This window comes from Hyaena hyaena, unplaced genomic scaffold (assembly GCF_003009895.1).
Source record: "Hyaena hyaena isolate Hyena2069 unplaced genomic scaffold, ASM300989v1 scaffold_64, whole genome shotgun sequence".
Taxonomy (NCBI): Eukaryota; Metazoa; Chordata; class Mammalia; order Carnivora; family Hyaenidae; genus Hyaena; species Hyaena hyaena.
The window spans coordinates 1,711,268-1,731,111 of NW_024080698.1; the positions used below are offsets into that span (position 1 = coordinate 1,711,268).

Sequence of the window (19,844 nt, forward strand, 5' to 3'; positions counted from 1 at the left end):
CTGCACTGTTAGCACAGAGCCCAGTGGCACCGGGCCCCATCCCGGGAATTGAGAGCTCCTGACCTGAGCGGAAACCATGAGTCAGAAGATTAACCAACTGAACCACCTGGTGAACCACACACCATTCTTTCAACCTGTGATAATCTGCTAGGCAAGTTCCCAGCAGAGAGGTGACCAGGTGGTGCGGCCATCGGTCATGCCACTGGTGGAAATTTGCAAGCTTATGGCCATAACTTTATACCTGCAACCAATTACACCGCCATAGTAGTGCTGACAGTTTTCCACATTAAGGTTCATAAACGCAACAAAGATCAGGCCATGAGCCACGAGGTGAGAAAAACAGATTAAGCCTGCTCTGTGCTGGCCTCCAGAACCCCTCTCTCCCTGACGTCCTTATAAACTGTTCAGAGAAGGTTTAGGCGTGATCTAGGGAGCAGGAAATGAAAACTGCTCATCACAGAACTGAAGAGCTAAAGTGTATTTTGCAGGCCCCCTTTAAACGTCATCTTACACTTCACACAGCTTTCTCAAGTTTCCCTCATTTACTGTTCTCCTGAACCCCTGCGCCAGGAGAGGAGACGGGGGGCATCTCCGAGAAGGAGGTTTTGTGGTCTAATTCACCGCCTGAACCCCTTCGTCTAGAACATTCCTTGGCCTGCAAGGAATTTTTACTAAGTGAATGGTTGCAGTTGAATGATCTTTCTTTCAAAATCTTTTCTACCTGGGGGACTTTTCTACCTGCTTTCGGCCGAACCCGCATGCCCAAGGGTAGTTCCTACGGATCCCTGACCATCCAGAGGTTGCGTGCAAAACAGAACCACAATTTTTTTCCACCGGCAGCTCCTGCCCGGGTTCCTCTCCCTAAATATAACCGCAGCTGCCCTCCCTCTCCCGCCCCTTCCTGGCTGGGGTGGGAAAGAAGGGAAAGCTAGGCTATCGAGGGGAGCGTAAGCCGGGCGCAAGCACGGCTGCGGGGATACCTGGGCATCTTGGCTCGACCACCCCGGTGTCGTGAACTCAGCGTTGGGACCCGCCTAAAATAAGGAGGCCCGAGATCTCCGAGGCGGACCGGATTGTGCGGGCTCTTGGGTTGCCATGGGAACGACGTCGCAGGCTGGGTTGCGTGCACGCGAGGGGCATCGTGGGAAATGTAGTTCTCGGCGTTGCTCTTCAAGTCTTGCTCAACGCCTTGAAGTCTAGGATGTCAGAGAACGAGGTGCACGTCTGACAAACATGTGACCTAAAAGCTCTGGGCTGGGAGTGTTTTTTAACTTAAAACACATTCTACTGAGTACCAGATATATGCCAGGGATCTCTGCTCTCTCTCTACACTTACTTTTCTCTCTCCAATGACAATGCTTTGAGAATGGAGGGTGAATCCAATTCCTGAGCGATTTTCTAGCGATTTACTAGAGGCAAAGATATTTATGATATTAGTATTTTCCAACGTTCTGTTTGTTTAGTTGTTTCGGGTTTTATGCACATCATTTTTTAATAAGTTAATAAAGCAAATGCATCTCCACAATGCTTCGTTTACTTTATCTCTGAACCAGTAACAAACATTGAGTTATTGCTATATGCAAGACTCTGTGCTACACAGAGTAAGGAATGAAGTGATGAGTAAGACAAGATCCCGACTCTTGAGAAAGACGTTCACAACTAAATATAATAACCCAAAGGAAACCAGTGACATAAGCTATTGTAGAGAAGTATAAAAAATTACCTAGGAATAAGTAATTATGCCAAAGGGAGTTGTTGAAACATTCATGGCAGTGACAGTATTTGATCTGTTTTGAAGGCGGGGTAGACCAGCCTCTGTCGCCCAGGATGTCTTGACTATTTCAAGGAGATATTCTCCTTCTTCACTTCTACCGTTTGGTTTGGTGTGATGGATGGTGTGATGTTCAAGAACATGGGCTTTAGAGGGGCGCCTGGGTGGCTTAGTCGGTTAAGCGTCCGACTTTCGCTTAGGTCATGATCTCGCGGTTCGTGGGTTCGAGCCCCGCGTCGGGCTCTGTGCTGACTACTAGCTCGGAGCCTGGAGCCTGTTTCAGTCTGTGACTCCCTCTCTCTCTGACCCTCCCCTGCTCACGCTGTCTCTCTCTCTCTCTCCTAGAAATAAATAAAAAACATTAAAAAAAAAAAAAAAGAACATGGGGTTTAGAGTGAGATGGATTTAGATTTATGTCTTCACTAAGCCACACTGGCTAAGCTGCCATATTGACACAGTGGGTAGATTACTCAATGTCTCTGAGTCTCAGTAGCTGATCCCCTAAGCCAGGGGAATTTTATGAGTTTTAAGTGAAATAAGTATATGTAAAATATAAATTATGTGTGTCTGATACTTATAAGTGTTTCATGCTTGTTATTATCATCTTGCAAGCTACTGATCAGCAACTTTGAACAAAGACAAAGATCACATTCTTGGAAATGAAACACATTTTTTGTAATTAAAATAAGTGTTTATTTTGAGAGGTGGGGAGGGGCAGGGAGAGAGGAAAGGGAGAATCCCAAGCAGGCTGCATGCAGTCAGCGCAGATTCTGACCCCAGGCTCAATCTCATGAACCATGAGATCATGACCTGTGCCAAAATCAAGAGATGAATGCCCAACTGACTAAGCCACCCAGGCGGTGCCTGGCAAATTTTTTTCAGGAGAAAAAAAGTCATTTTTTGCTTGAGATATTTTGCTTGAGATAAAATCTTTAGGAACAAAATCCTCCCAACACCTTAGGTGCATTTTGAAGACCTAGAAGACTACAGTTGCACATAGAAAGGAATATAACAAGAGTGTGGTTCAATAGAGAGAGGATGATCACAAGTGAGATTCGTACATCTATCATTGAATCAGCATCTACATCCTGGACCTAGCTTGCCTATAAGCATGCAAACAGATGTGAGACAGACTGTAATAATTCCGGTTCTGGAGCTTTGGAACCCCTTTGCATGTTAATTAGGAAGCCCTGTTGATGTGAATAACAAAAGTGGTGGCAGCTAATATTTTTGCTTGCTATGTACCAGGCACACTATTAGCATCTTTAAAAAAAATTTTTTTAATGTTTATTTATTTTTAGAGAGAGACAGAGACAGAGTGCGAGAGGGGGAGGGACAGAGAGAGGGGGATAGAGACAAAGAATCTGAAGCAGGTGCGAGGTTCAGAGTTGTCAGTACAGAGTCCGACATAGGGCTCAAACTCACAAACCTCAAGATCATGACCTGAGCCAAAGTCAGAAGCTTAACCAATTGAGCCACCCAGATACCCCAACACATTATTAGCATCTTAAACGTATAATTGTTTGCATAACTGGAATTGGAGGTTGAAGAAAGGTGCATGGTAACGAGGAAGGTAAAAGTTGTCTGGCTGGGCCTTGATCACCAGTATTAGTTCAGAGGTGAGTCAGTGGATTCTGCTGATCTCATTGAGCTGATGAGTTCTCTATTTTACCCTTATGCCTACTGAGGCTTCATATTTGGACAAAGTAAGTGACCTTCCTGGATAGATGAAAATTGTTTTTTATTTTTAATTTTATTTGAGACAGAGAGAGAGCATGAGTGGGAGAGACAGGAAGAGAGAAAAAGAGACTCTGAAGCAGGTTCCATGCTTAGGACTTGACCCCATGCCCCTGGGATCATGACCTGAGCTGAAATTGACGGTTAGCCATCAATTTCATCAACTGACTGAGCCATCCAGGAGCGTTGAAAACTGTTCTTAAGGCTGAAATATGTAAAGATTTGTGCTTCCCTACTGGATCACCGCTAAAAGACTCACGGATTTCAGTGGTGGTGATACAGGAAAAGACAGTATTATGGTGCTTGCTGGATGGAATAAACAACAGTGCAGAAGAATAAAGATGTGTGCAGAGTGTATTTGGTGGAATTGCGAAGAGTCGAGGTGCAAGCACATAAAGTGGCTAAGGTGGAAAAGCACACCGGGCAGGGAGATTGGGCTACATTGAAGTATCTTGCAGTCTGGCTTGTACTGTGTTGGTTATGAGAAACCGGATACTATGTTAAAATAGGGGTGTTCCGTGACCGGACCTGAGTTTCAGCGAGATAATTTTTTGCAGCTGTGTGAAGGATGTTGTGCATCTGGAGGTCCATATGGAGGCTATTAACAATAGCCCAGACAGTGACAGAGTTTTTACATTTTTTCCCTTGTTTTCAAAATTATATAAGCTTCTTGTAGAAAAAAATAGCATACAGAGAAAATGAAGCACACCCCAAAGTAATAACTATCAAGCACTTTGGTGTATTTCATTCTAATCTTTCCTCTTACAGCTGAGATTTTACTGTAAAGTTAACTAACGCTTTGATTTTAACATGTATCTCCCCACATCAACTTTTTAAAAGTTGTTAAATGTTTATTTAGTTTTGAGAGAGAGACACACAGAATCCAAAGCAGGCTCCAGGCTCTGAGCTGCCACTCTGTTGTTTCTTTTGATACGCAGAATGTTTTAAAGTTTGGAGTTGTCCCAAACTTGTCTATTTTTTTATATTGTTGTCATTGCTTTCGAAGAGTTGTCTGATTTTAATAAAGCCACCAATATAACCTTACCACCACTTTCAGAAAGGGATGCCATCCCCCATTCACTACCCCACCCCCACCGATTAGATTATGTTAGCAAAGCACTGGAAGGAAGGGTACCCTGTATCCAAGTGCTGCAGTGAACATTTGTGTCTTGTTTTGGATTTATTTGCTAATAGATGTTGCCCAAAAAGTATGTCTTTGTTTCTTGACTATTATTGGGCCTAAAAATACTTATAAAGTGTACAATGAAGGTTTTGGATGGATATCGATTATAAATATGCCTCCAGAATCACTGTGACTATGTACGATGTGGGTAAAATTAAGTTTGACGGGTAAAAAAAATACTTACAAAGTGTACAATGAAGGTTTTGGATGAATGTTGATTATAAATATGCCTCCAGAATCACTGTGACTATGTTATGATGTGGGTAAAATTAAGTCTGACGGGTAAAAAAATACTTATAAAGTGTACAATGAAGGTTTTGGATGGATATAGATTATAAATATGCCTCCAGAATCACTGTGACTATGTAAGATGTGGGTAAAATTAAGTTAGACGGGTAAAAAAAATACTTAAAAAGTGTACAATGAAGGTTATGGATGAATGTTGATTATAAATATGCCTCCAGAATCACTGTGACTATGTATGATGTGGGTAAAATTAAGTTCGATGGGTAAAATTATGGTATAGAGCAAGTGTGTATCTCATCACCTCACCGCACATTCTGTCCAGGCCCATGCAACTCTTCATTGTAGGACCCAACTTCCCATGTAAGTGCCCAAGAGAAGCCTGAGTCTCGATTCAGCGGGACATGGATGAATCTTCCCTCATGTTAAATATCTATGTGTGGACTGGACCTTAGTTTGGAGTTTAACGTTATTCCTATAGCAATAAAATCCCTTTCTTCTTTCAGGAAAAAGAGAAGAGGAAAGAAATGTATGAGGAGATACCTGTTCTACAGGAACTGGTTAGCAGAGAAGCTTCTCCACTCTGTTATTCCTGCTGCTCACTTCCTTTCCCCCAGTTCCCATATTCCTAGAGCCTTTGATCCCAAAGAATCAGCCCAGAGATTCTGCACTGGGGAAGTCCAAATTCCCCAGCAGCCAGGGGGTAGGTGGACAGGTAAAGTACATTCTTGGCAACCCAGGGACACGTAAAGTCCTTGTCTAGAGAAATATGATTATCTGTGGTGGCTGATTCCTCAGGATTATACTACAGTACAATTGCGTGTTAAGTGTATTGTTCTAGGAACCTGGCCACCATGTATTTTTTCCTCTGGAAAAATTTTTTCAGATAGTCAACTTATAAACACATTTTCAGAACAAAGACTCCTCATAAGTTGTGACTAACTTTTCTTGTCAATTGAGAGTTAAATTCATTTCCAAGCTATGACACTATTCGGCTTTCAGGACACACACATAAAAAAACCAGAACATTTAAAATACAATTTTAGAAAGCAGTCCATCAATTCACCCGTAGGAAATCAGCTGCTTATGGAGTGTATTATGAAATCATGGGAGAAACCCACGATTTATACATATTGTATATGTGGCAATATGCGTACATACATCTTAAAGTTACAATTTGTCCAAGCAGCTTCCTTTTATATGGATAAAACAAAGCAACACTGGAGACAAAGCATGAATGCAAGAGAAGGAGGTAATAACTACCATTTTCACTAGTAGTTCGCCTCAGTTTTGACAATGAAAACATTAGGTATTTCTCGAAGATTATTCAAAAGATAATGCTCAAAACGGGTTTTGTAAATCATTTATTATGATTGAAAGGGAAGAAAATGATAGGAGACAAATATTACAATTAAACATGGAACGTTATTCTCTTGTAACCAATCATAATAACATACTTTGAATTTTTTAAATGGCTATATTAGTAATTTCCCAGAAAATGACATTTTCACATCATCAGTTACAGAAAATTGATTTCTTTCCATCAAAATATTTGATCTCTGTTCTATCAAAAATAAATGCCACCATTTAAGCTGAGCCTTCACTACTTGTTCCAATGGGAAGATCTGGAGGGGGGTGTGCTTACCCGATGGTGAAGTAACTACGGCCTGAGTATAAAGTCCTCACACATATGTAAGGTCTTTGTTAAGCCTCCGACTTACCAACTAGGGATTATTGAGCAGTTTCTTGGGAATTAAAAACTCTGTTGTATGCCAGCCAAAAGACTCCCGAGAGTCACCTCAAACTGGTAACTAGTTTATTCTCAAAAATCAACTTGTTTTTGCAATGAGTGGTTGTGGCTCAAAAGACTCAGGGGAAATAGTAAATGAAAATCTATTTCTATGGGGTTTTGTTGACCTTCTTTTTGCCATTCGCAATAAAGTGAAAATCTTAGCTGACCAGTGTACTTCTTGGCTCTGCCCTTTTGAAGGATGCTAACATGAGATGGAATATTTTTAAAAGTCTTAGTGTGACAACGGTACATTGCCAGAGGGAGAAAGCAGCAAAGAAACTATGAAGGCCCTGCCAACAAATTAAATCAGCAGCTAACATTTTTTTAATTCAGATTGGTTTAAAAAAAATACCACACACAAAGTGATAAATACATGTCCAAAAAATAAATACAAATATTCTCTACATAAATAAAATTAAGTAGACTCATGATTACCATTGCAATGAAACAGTTTTATAATATAATTTTCATGTCTTATCACAGTTTCATTTTTATCATGGATACTAATTACTTTGTTTTGACACAAACGGGAATGAACTGACCACTTACGTACTCCAGCATAGTAATAACACATTTCTAGACTCTCTCGACTAAAAGTTTACCTCCTTTGACAGAAGGATTCTTTCTCTTTTCTTTGAAGAAAAACTTTTGGGAAATTTCTGTGAAAACCGTAATTAAAAATGACTCTATGAGGGCAAAGTTTTAAAAATCTGTTTGTTTTCAAAGATGTTATTTAACGAAATAAGGTCAAGATGACCCGGCACGAAACGCAGTGAAATGCGGGCAATATTCCAGTGATGTCGGGCTATCCAGTAATAGCCAAGGAATGTGAGGAATCACCGCCTCGGCTTAAACTTTACACTCCAGTGATCTGAAAAGGTGACAGGGCATACTTTCTAAGGCCCCACAGGAGGCTCTGGTTCCCGAACTCTCGTTTTCTCACAGTGATTCATTTAAATCAGGTCCCAGATTTACTGCACTCGCTCTAAAAATAAGCCCCTAACCAGCACCCTGCAGCTGTTGCTGACACTGTATACTTTACTTCCTTCCAAACACCATATCATTAATTAAAAGCACATTTAATTACAGTACTTAATTTTTTGGCAGTGAGCATTTCCAAATAATTAACTGGCTTGCCAAATGAGAGTTTGGTATCTCCCTCTGCCAGAGTATTTTTTTGAAGAGACAGAAAAATGCCACACCGCATGATGTGTCTGATGGCCAGGGACAGAGGAGGGGGAAAAAATGATGAATTCTAACCCATTTAATCTGAGAGGATGTCGGCATGTGGGGAAATTTTGTGTTTATGGATCCTTAGTAGCGTTCATTTGAATATTTAAGAATCAAATGAGAGAGAGAAATACCCACAGTTTTGAACTTTGGAATACTGGTGTGGGGGCGCCACGCTGCCGGGGTGTAAATGCACTTATTTGCAGCTGATGCAGCCCTTGCCTGGAGGACAGGAGCGAATGTTGAGGCTCCGGAGATTTCAGAGCAGAGTGGGGCCTTTGGTGGGTCTGCTGCCTGACATCAGGGGCTGGCCTCCCACAGCCCTGGCTTCCGGCCCCCGGGTCTGGGCTGAAAGCAGAGCTGGCGCGGAGAGGTGGTGAAAGGCTGCCTTTTGCTGATGGAAGTTGTTTATGTAACTGGCGATCAAAAGAGTGATTTCAAGAATCTAAAGCAGGAAAAATAGAATCGTTAATACTCTGGAGAAGTTCTCATCACTTCCACAAGGGGAAAGGGCCGGGGGTCTCCATGGACAGGAAGTCCCTCCCCTCCAGGTCTGTGAAGCACCTACTGGTTCAGCACCATCAAGGCACTGACATGTTCTCCCACTGCTTAAGCCAGCAGAAAAGAGTGGATCTTTTTTTTTTTTTTAATGTTTTTTTATTTATTTCTAGGAGAGAGAGAGAGAGAGACAGCGTGAGCAGGGGAGGGTCAGAGAGAGAGGGAGTCACAGACTGAAACAGGCTCCAGGCTCTGAGCTGGCAGTCAGCACAGAGCCCGACGCAGGGCTCGAACCCACGAACCGCGAGATCATGACCTAAGCGAAAGTTGGACGCTTAACCGACTAAGCCACCCAGGCGCCCCAGAAAAGAGTGGATCTTAAGAACAACCAAATGTAGTGGCAATGTTAAAAAAATGTGACAGTAGCACAAGGTTGTCAATTCTCTTAAAGCCACACGTATGCATATGTGAATTAAAAACTTCAGTGCATAATATAACTTTTTATTGAAACTAAATGAAGTCCTGAGTATGTCTCAATCTTCTGCACTTACTGGCCTTTGCTTAAATGTCTGCCGTTTAAAAAAAAAAAAAAAGTGTCAGGGGGTGCCTGGCTGGCTCAGTAGGTAAGCGTCTGACTTCGGCTCAGGTCATGATCTCACGGTTTGAGGGTTCGAGTCCAATGTCGGGCTCTTTGCTGACAGCTCAGAGCCTGGATCCTGCTTCTGATTCTGTGTCTCCCGCTCTCTCTCTGCCCTTCTTCCGCTCATACTTGGTCTCTCTCTCTCTCAAAAATAAATAAACATTAAGAAAAATTTTTTTAAAAGTGTCAGATTCTAAAAAAGTAGTCTCTTTTAGTTGACAATTTTAAGTCAGTTAAAGTTTTAGGGAACTCGATGCTTCATTCTTTTTTACTAAACCTGGGATTACATACCAAAATATAGTCCTTGTACTTATTGTTTTTACTTACAGACATTAAAACTATAAAAGACAAGCAAAGTCTTAATTATAAAACCTTGCTCTTCCCACTATTGGGTCCATAACTTGAATTACCCCCAATATTTATAAGGTACCTGACAACAACTTACATCGAGACCACTTATTTTGAACCTTCTGTATACCAGGCACTGGGCTAAGGCAGTTTAACAATTCCATCATTTAATTCTTAAGCCAAAAAAAAAAAAAAAAGTAGGTAGCACCCTATAATTTTTTAGATGAAGAAACCAAAGCTTAGCAAGATGAGGTAAGCCAGAATTTGGACCTAGGGTTGTTTGATTATAAGTAAGTCTGTGTTCACATTTGCAACCTGGTTTTCACACAATAAATGTGTTAGCATGAAAAAACTAGTATAAAAAGGTTGGTAGGAACGCTTCTACTCACCTTGGGTTTTGCCATTGCAAAGACTAATTTCTCTGTCGGTTTGTCCTTTGAATGTGTATTGTGAATGACTATCATAAAATCATCTTGATGACCTCCAAAGGTCATTAGACTCTTGTACAAATAGCTGATTATTAACCTCTTCAAAGAGAAGAAAAAGTTAATATCTTATATACTCTTTACTTGCAAAGAGAGATGAGAAATGATTAATAGCATATATTTCCATTAAAATGCTGATATTAACGAAACTAATTTAACATTATGTGTTAACTATACTTCCCTAAAAAAGAAAAATTCTGGTATTAATTAATTACATATAATACAAAACTTATTTTCTAAAAGATCTGTTGTGACTTAAAATAGTAATGTACTAATTTTGTGGAGGCATCATTTATTTATAATTAAAATATAGTTTGATTCTGAAGCTAATAACTCACTGCAGACAAAACAAAACACACAAAAAGAAAATAAAAAGCACCTATATTCGAGCATCCAGTAGAAGACCACTGTAAATATCTTTGTAAATGTCCTTTAAGATCTCTCTCTATATATATTAGGTTGAACCACGTGAAACTGATGTTTTTGAAACTGACACTTTCTAAGGTAAAAAGTGGTCAAATATCAGCAAATCCATATGGTTCACCCTGATACATAAATTTTGATACACATAAACAGAAATAGTATCATGCATACTGTTCAGGATTCTGCTTCTTTCTGAATTTCACAACAAATTATACATATCTTTCCATGATAACGAATATACTTGTAAAAGGTTATTTTAAATGATTTGATAATTCTTTTTTTTTTTTTTAATGTTTTATTTATTTCTAGGAGAGAGAGAGACAGCGTGAGCAGGGGAGGGTCAGAGAGAGAGGGAGTCACAGTTTGAAACAGGCTCCAGGCTCTGAGCTGGCAGTCAGCACAGAGCCCGACGCGGGGCTCGAAACCACCATCCGTGAGATCATGACCTAAGCGAAAGTCGGATGCTTAACCGACTAAGCCACCCAGGCGCCCCTGATAATTCTTTATTTAACCAATCTCCTATTGTAGGAAATGGAAATCACTTCTTATTTGTTTCTATCTTAAATAATACGTCAATGCATATTTTTTTACATATTTTGTAATACACATACCTAATCATTTCTTTAGTTGTAAATTTCAATTAGAGGAATTGCTACTTCAAAAAAGTAAGGACAATTTTAAGAATATTTCCAAACTCTCCTCTGGAAAAGTTATACCCAGTTACATTCCCAGCACTGTAGTCTTGCTAACACTAGATATCATCGTTCTTTTATTTATTTTTTATTTGTTTGAAGAAAGAGAGAGAGCAGGGGAGGGGCAGAGGGAGTGAGGGAGAGTGAGAATCCCAAGCAGGCTCTGTGCTGTCAGTGCAGAGCCCGACCCCAGGCTTGATCTCATGAAACATACGATTGTGGCCTGAGCTGAAACCAAGAGTTGGGTGCTTAACCGACTGAGCCACCCAGGTGCCCCTACATTAATCTTATCTTAAAGATTCTCATTTTACACAGGAAGCCATCTTCCTAACACTATAAATAAACAGTTGTTTTAGGAATACAAACATGGTTGCAATTTAGTCACGGTATTTGGTATTTTCCTCGTATACAATTTAAAACCATTCAGTCTTGTTTTAAAAGATTAAATTATAATCACAGTTGTATTTGTAAAATGACTATTCATTACAGTATTAGAAAGAATGTTATTGGGGTGCCCGGGGGGCTCAGTTGTTTAAGCGTCCAACTTCGGCTCAGGTCGTGATCTCATGGTTCATGGGTTTAAGCTGTATGCTGACAGCTCAGAGCCTGGTGCCTGCTCTGGATTCTGTGTCTCCCTGTCTCTCTGCCCCTCCGCTGTTCGTGCTCTCTCTCTCTGTCTCTGAAAAAAAATAAATGTTACAACTTCCAAAAGAAAGAATGATAGCTGGGTATGAGAAAAAGCATATGAAGAGATCATTACCGTCTGTGTATGTACACTGAACAACGCAAATAGTTGACTCAATGTGAAACTTAATCTTACCATGGAGCTGTATTCTAAGATGCTTAAGCCATCCTCATGGATAGCCAGCCACATGAAAGTATTTCCGAGCGGTGATGGAGTTATGGGCTGTGAAGAGATGAAAACACACGGTGTGATAAATGCTAAGCAAAATCACAGAAATAGTTTTTAGCCGAAATGCAAATCACGGAAACAGTTTTTAGTCGAAATACAGAGCAACGTTTGCAACAACAACTTATTATTAAAAATATCTCTTGGGGCGCCTGGGTGGCTTAGTCGGTTAAGCATCCGACTTTCGCTTAGGTCATGATCTCGCGGTTCGTGGGTTCGAGCCCCGCGTCGGGCTCTGTGCTGACTGCCAGCCCAGCGCCTGAGCTTATTTCAGAGTCTGTATCTCCCTCTCTCTCTGACCCTCCCCTGCTCACGCTGTCTCTCTCTCTCTCTCCTAGAAATAAATAAAAATATAAAAAAAAAAACTTAAAAAAAATATCTCTTGAAAAAAAAAAAGAAAAAGAAAAGAGAACCTACAGGGGAAGAAAATCTCTCCTGGGGTGGAGACAGTGTCATGGAGTGGAAAGAGCAGTGAATCTGATAGGAGACCTGGGTGTGTGATCTCAATCTGCCATTTATTAGCTGTACAATTGGACAAGCTACCGAATCTCTTCGAGGCTCAATTTCCTCATCCTTAACATGGGGACAACAATGTTTACCTCTTATTTTTCTTTTGTGTTAAGAGGCTAATAGTTAATAAGCTTGTAGGGTTTCTATGGTGACCAAAATCCTAATGAAACAAAATACATGTGTGTTTCCAACGTGTGTGTAGTGATACTTTTAAGTGCACACTATTTCTGAGAATTTATTAAATCTGATACTCAATGACTAATAATGAGAGAATTAAAAAATATGAAACTGTGTGATGAATGGTAATGAGAAATACCAAATTTTCCACTAAATTCCTTATTGTAAAAAACAATGAAATTATATTAATAAAAAGAATCTCTCACCACTAAGCCCCAACTCAACCCATGAATGTTTCTGAGCATTCCACAATGACTGCTTAACAATAATTGAATTTAACAATAACTAAAATTCTAACAACAACTTAACCACTCCTCTTAAACCTTATAAAAGTATGCTGAGGCCATAGATAAGTAACTGGGATGAATCTACAGTATTTATACATATACTATATTTGTACATGGTAAAAGTTATCAGAATCACATGAATAAAAACTCCTGGCTTCCTATCTACTGAGAGTCTGTTCGCTAAGGATAGGCAAACATTATAAGGATGCTGGGGCGTCAGGGGGTGGCTCAGTCAGTTGAGTGTCCAACTCTTGATTTCAGTTCAGGTCATGATCCCAGGGATTGAGCCCTGCATTGGGCTCCATGCTGTGTGGAACCTACTTGGCATTCTCTATCTCTCTCTTTCCCTCTGCCCCTCTGCCCCTCACCATGCTCATGCTCTCTCTCTCTCTTTAAAAACTTAATATATATATATACATATATACGTATACACACACACACACACACACACACACACACACACACATATCAGCAAAGGATGCCATTTAACCTAAGTCATTGAACTCCCCAGTCCTTTGACAAACAAAATTTTGTTTTTATTGTTCTTTGGTCAAACGAAATATGGCATATACATGCAATGGAATGTTATTCTGCTTTTAAAAAGAAGGAAATTTTGACACATGCTCCAACACTGGATGAACCTTGAAGACATTCTCTATAGAAAAACAAGCCAATCACGAGGATGTGGAGAAAGAGGAACCCTTTTGCACCGTTGGTGGGGATGCAAACTGGTGCAGCCACTCTGGAAAACAGCGTGGAGGTTTCCCAAAAAGTTAAAGATAGAACTACCCTACAACCCACCAGTGCACTACTAGATATTTAATCAAAGGATACGAGTGTGCTGTTTCGAAGGGGCACAAGCACCCCACTGCTAATAGCAGCGCTACTGACAATAGCCAAAGTAGGGAAAGAGCCCAAATGTCCATCGAAAGATGAATGGATAAAGAAGATGTGGTTTATATATACAATGGAATACTTCTTGGTGATGAAAAATAATGAAATCTTGTGATTTGCACCAATGTGGATGGAACTTGAGTGTATTATGCTAAGCGAAATTAGTCAGTCAGAAAAAGACAAATATCATATGATTTCACTCATATGCGGAATTTAAGATAGAAAATAGATGAACATAGGGGAAGGGAGGCAAAATTAAAGAGGGAGACAAACCATAAGAGACTCTTAAATACAGAGAATAGACTGAGGGTTGCTGGAGAGGTGTTGGGTGGGGGGATGGGCTAAATGGGCAAGAGGCATTAAGGAGGGCACTTGCAGGGCACCTGGGTGGCTCAGTCGGTTAAGCGTCTGACTTCGGCTCAGGTCATGATGACACAGTTCATGGGTCCGAGCCCTGCGTCGGGCTCTGTGCTGACAGCTCAGAGCCTGGAGCCAGCTTCAGATTCTGTATCTCCCTCTCTCTCTGACCCTCCCCTGCTCATGCTCATGCTCTCTCTCTCTCTCTCTCAGAAATAAATAAAACATTTAAAAAAATTTTTTTAAAAAGGACACTTGCTGGTATGAGTACTGAGTGTTATATGTAAGTGATGAATCACTAAATTCTATTCCTGAAATTATTATTATGCTATATGTTAACTTGGATTTAAATTAAAAAAAATAATTTTTAAAAAAGGAAAATAAGCCAATCACAAAAGGACAAATATTGTATGATTCCTCTTACATGAGGTTTCTAGAGCGGTCCAAGATACCGAACAGGAAGCAGCATGGCGGTTATGAGGGCCAGGGGAGAAGGGAGAATAATTTGGAGGTTTAATTTGGGAAGAAGAGGCTTAATTTGGGAAAATGAAGAAGTTCTGGAGGTGGATGGCGGTGAGGGGAGCATAATAATGTGAATGTGCTTAATGCCACAGAAACGTACACTTAAAAATGGCTAAAATAGGAAAAAAAGTTAATATGGTGTATTTGATAGTATATATACTTACCGCCCCCAACGGATGCTATTAAGCAAACAAAGAAGGTGTCTACATTGTATAAAGAAAGAAAAGTGAGTAAAGAAAAGATGCCGGTCATGCGACATGCAAACGCTACATCATTATTTAATAATATTGCTGTGCTAAAAAGCACAGAACATTTAATCAAAGAAAAATATTTAATATTCCTTCCAATGCTGAAATTAGAGTTAAAATTCAGTGTAAAACGCTGATCTACAGTTCAAATCCAGTCCCTACATTCGTAAAAAGCATGTCCAACTCCTTGCAAATATATTAATTTCACAGATGTTTGAGCATAATGACTTTATCACCCATTTACTCATCAGTATACAGCTTTCAGTACCAGGAGCAATATAATGCATTACCTCACAATGATGGAATTAGATCGACTAATTCCACTAGTCATTCATGGAATAAGAATATGAAGATACCCTAGATTTTACTTTACTAGTCCAAGTTGTCACTTACAGATGATAAAACTGCGGTTCAGAGAGGTTAACTGACTTGCCCAAAGTGGCGCAGCCATTCAGCAAAAACGTATTACGTGATATTTACATGCAAAGCATAACGGTGTACACGAGAAGATTTCAAGATCAGTGAGTCTACACCCTCAAGATGTCTACAACTTATTAGTGAGGACAGATCACACACACACACACAAACACGACACAAGACAAGGAGCATTTTAGGTGGTTGAGAGAGTATAAAGTGACCTGGTTCCAAAGAAAGAAGAAGGATTCAAATAGTACAGTTCTTCCCCTGGGGAATGGCTGGCCGCCGGCTGGCGGGGCACACCTCTCCCTCCTTGGTGCTCCTGCAGCGCCCTGTCCCTGTTGCTATTAAATATGTTCACTCTGCAGTGCTTGTTTGCAGGCCTGTTGCAGCACTGGACTGTGGGCTCCCGGAAGTTAGGGTACAACCCGTCTGAAACCGTGGGCTTACGTATCCCCAGGTACGTAATGTTTGGCAAACAGAAGTCACTAAATACTAAATAAATGAACAAACGAGTGAGAGAGTAAATGATAAATGGGTGAGAGGGTGCCCGGATGCGGACATCAGCTGCTGCCTTCAGTCTAATGATGAGCCTGTGGAAGGCAGGTGATTTAAGGTTGAGGACAAGAAGGAGAAGCCGGTGGCACTCCTGCGTTTCCTTAGTGTCTTCACTGCTTTCTTTTCTTTTTTAATTTTTTCAGAGAAGGAGAGTGTGAGCAGGGGAGAGGGCAGAGGGAGAGAGACAGAGAATCTTAAACAGGCTCCACGCTCCACTCGGAGTCCAATACGGGGCTTGGTCCCATGACCCTGGGATCGTGACCTGAGCTGAAATAAAGAGTCAGATGCTCAACAGACTGAGCCACCCAGGCGTCTCGCCTTATTTTCTTTTTTAAAAGCCAAATATACAGAACTTGGAGTCACCAAGGTCACCATTTTACTTCAGCAAACTGCACAGGGTCAACTCTACAGGTGAACATCTCTATTCTGCATCTGCCTCCCATCCTTTCTTACTTTCGCGAGAAACAACTTGGCACCAAAGAATGGCCACTTCCTGGCAACCGTCAAATAAATGCGCACACAGTCAGCAGCACTGTGTCCCCGGAGGGCCATCCACCTGGTTGACAGTCGCTGGCAGAGCTGCCTGAGAAAAGAACAGAAAGAAAAACACAAAAAGCAAAAAAGTAAACAGTGTGTCCTTCTCCCAAGGCAAAGCTCTCCTTGAGCCAATCCTAGGTACACCTGGGGTTCCGAGGCGGCCCCCCCCCACCAGGAGGAGCTGTGATCATGTGACTCCCATCTCACCACTGTCCACCCTGTATCCTTTTGGAACATTCTTCTCACCAAATTCTCACACTATTAGTGCTTTCTGTATGACCTAGGTTCCCCACCTCCCAACCCCCACCAGGAAAAGTTAAAAAAAAAGTCTGATAAGCTAACATCAAACCTTAGAATAAATTAATTTAAAAAGGGAATTTCTCATTGGAATAGCTTTAATTTTTAAAGAGAAGTACAAGTACATGACATTGAAACCAAAAAATGTATGCATAACGAGGGAATTTTAGGCACTACCACTGCTGGGTAAAGAGATGTTGGCTGTGAGGGAGACGCCTTAAATAAAATCACAGTGGAAATTGCTTACTTCTAAGGAGACAAGAGACTGATCTTACGTGTTTCTACTTTGGAAAACTCACAGTGAATCGGATTTGCCTCTATTTTTCAACTGAGTCAACTTTTCTTTATATATTCTCTGAAACCAAAATTCCAAATCCCTTGTATTTATTTAAAAATTTATATTAAAAAAATCTTGTGTAAGAAGATAGTTTGTGTTTTATTCGAATTTGTTTATAATAGAATACCCCAAGAGATAAAAATTTTTGGTAAACCCTTCATAAAATTAAACACAGTACTGGCCACTTTCTTCTTTTTATTAGTAGGGTTAATTTGGACAAGAATGAATAAGATCAAATGAAAAGTAGATCTTCTAACTTAAGGCAAACATTTTTTTCCTTAAAACTTTAAATATAGATTCTCAAGTTTCTAGGCCCATCTTAAATAAAAAGATTGATAACCTCTTGGTATTCAACAGCATTAAAAAACCTTAAGAAAATGATCATGTATAATACATTTTCATCTTTAAAATTTGAACAGAAAAATATCACCCAAACGCTACCCTTAAAGAGTCACAAGGGCTTCCTTACCTTAACTGTTCTTCAGAAGTGTCATCTCTGTACCTTTTAGGATAAAATTTTTCTATGACTTGTTTTAGAGTTTGATTTGTTTTGCACTGATTAGTAACATGCCCTGCTGGAGTTGAAAAGGGTCTTTCAAAATCTCCAATCTCTACCTAATTGGAAAGGCAAAAAGAAAAGAAAGGATATTGAAGAGTTTTTTTAAAAATTAGTTTCATTGTTTCTTACCATCCTTTGGAATATACACACCTATTTGTCACGATTGTGTGAGTATGGAACTTATAATAGTACATAAGTATTAATAAAATCTAAATTTCATTTGAATTCTAATTTAGAGCAAAATCTGTAATTCAAACATTTCAATTCCATTTCTACATAAACTACTCTTGGTTAATATTGCCATCTAGTAGTATTTGCTAAGGACCACTAATATGATTAGTTATAACAGCATAGGGTAATTTTTTGCTTTTAGGGTGCTATTTTAATTGCTCATAATAAAGCACAATGGAAGCTAGTAATAAAAGACAAAAGAGTTATGAAGCTATGAGAATTCTCAAAAAAGTATTATTTGTAGGATCTCTACTGAATATAATGCGCGTAAGAATTACATTCTCATTACTTTCTTCCTAGATTTTCTGCATAAATGGTTCTGTATCCATCCCCTTTTTCTATTATTCTGGGAATAGAGCCCTCTATTTCCCTTTCACCTTGAATGAAAGAATGCTCAATCCTTATCTGTATTAACAGGATACACAGATGCTATTCTCTACCCACCCACCCATCTCTCTATCCACTCATCCCCCCATTCGTTCATCCAAACCTATACGGAGTCTCCATTATATGTCAGGCACATAGTAAATGAGGTGATAAAAGGAAAAAAAAAAACCAGTTGAACACAGTTCCTACCCTCAAAGAGTTTATTGTCTAATAGAGGAGACTGAAGTATAAACAAGTTGAGTATAAGCAAGTTGTTTATACTTGCAATGACCCATGTCAAGTGGCTTATATAGGGTACCAAAGAGGGCTCAAGGAGGGAGGTGGAGTGGGGACATGCAGATGCATGTCCTTTTGGTCATTCACATCCTTACCTACAGCACTCCCCGACAAGCAGATGGAAGGTTCCATCCAGACTAGGATGGGTCCCCATCTCAAGGGGGTCTTGTGCCTCCAGGTAAGCTGTTAGCACAACCAGCCTCTGAGGTTCTGACCCCTGTGGCTTTCATTTTCAAGCTCTTAGTCTAACCCATTGCCGTCTAAATTCCTTAGCTGAACTTTGCTCTTACAGTGTATTCTACCTTTCCAGGTTCTCCGACCCGGTTTCTTAGTTGTTGGTTCCTTGGCTTGGCCCTGCTATTCAGCTCTCCTCCTTTCCTACCTCCTTCACTAATTGCCCCACACCAAATACAAGCTGTCCGTCTGCTATTCAAACATACTGAAATCCTTCCCCCAGAGCAAGCTTTTTATTGTCCTCACCTATAACCAGATCATACTCAGCACAGCTACCTGTGAACCTGAGAGCAAGCTATGTCCCCCAAGGAGATGGCAGTTTGACAAACGATAGTTACAAACATAGGCCGTTCAAGGCAACCTTTCTCTTTTTCCTAAAGGAAACCCTACAGTGGAATCTCCAAGGTCAGTGTCCCCTCTCTGGCACCTGGCATACTGTGTGGCACAGAATGAGCACATAAATGTTTGTAGGACAACTGAAAATCAACTCAGAGAGCTCCCAATAGGAGTCACATCAACACGATGCCCTCCCAAGACATCGTGCACGATGATTAACGATCCGCTCCAAGAATTTCCTAAGATGGAGAATATCAACAGGGGCCTACAGATACTCAAATCTTCAACAGAAATAACTTTTCTTCTACAGATCTCAGATTAGCATATTTAAATTTCTTCACAAAGACTATTCTGAGGAAAAGAGATCAGAGATACTATATAATTTTCCCTTCATAGATGGAGAAATTATACTTTTCAGTTAGTAACATGTTCAGAATTTTCTAGGTGGACGTATAGTCTTACCTCTCTACTCATTCCTCAAATTCATCTAAAACATGTTAGAAGTATATGTCTCTAAAATACACTGGAGAATGGACTATGGTAAGGCACTGTGCTAGGTAGATGAATAGGGACAGCCCTTTCCCTCAGGGAGGCTACAGTCAGTGGTGCGAAGCAGAAACAAATGAATAATAATAAACCACTGAGGTAAAGGCAGTACCGTGCAGGATGTGACAAAAACCCCAAGAGGGACACTTAACCCACACAGGCAGAATTCAGGAAGGCTTCCT

At 40.3% G+C, this 19,844-nt stretch overlaps 2 protein-coding genes across 3 annotated transcripts in view; both read right to left on the reverse strand.

Annotated features, from left to right (window-relative positions):
* DYNC2LI1 (dynein cytoplasmic 2 light intermediate chain 1) overlaps positions 1 to 1,083 on the reverse strand; it is a 39,640-nt gene extending 38,557 nt beyond the window's left edge. For both annotated transcript variants that reach the window (XM_039232391.1, XM_039232390.1), the window contains exon 1: positions 981 to 1,083. In XM_039232391.1, coding sequence (XP_039088322.1) covers positions 981 to 988 — 8 coding nt within the window. In that variant the 5' untranslated portion in view covers positions 989 to 1,083. The remainder of the gene's footprint in view (positions 1 to 980) is intronic.
* A 5,208-nt stretch (positions 1,084 to 6,291) lies between these two features.
* Positions 6,292 to 19,844, reverse strand: part of PLEKHH2 (pleckstrin homology, MyTH4 and FERM domain containing H2) — a 117,977-nt gene continuing 104,424 nt past the window's right edge. Inside the window, exons 26-30 of the mRNA XM_039232437.1 lie at positions 17,563 to 17,708; positions 16,376 to 16,505; positions 11,863 to 11,949; positions 9,832 to 9,969; positions 6,292 to 8,401 (exon numbers count right to left, since the gene is read on the reverse strand). Coding sequence (XP_039088368.1) covers positions 8,216 to 8,401; positions 9,832 to 9,969; positions 11,863 to 11,949; positions 16,376 to 16,505; positions 17,563 to 17,708 — 687 coding nt within the window. The 3' untranslated portion in view covers positions 6,292 to 8,215. The remainder of the gene's footprint in view (positions 8,402 to 9,831; positions 9,970 to 11,862; positions 11,950 to 16,375; positions 16,506 to 17,562; positions 17,709 to 19,844) is intronic.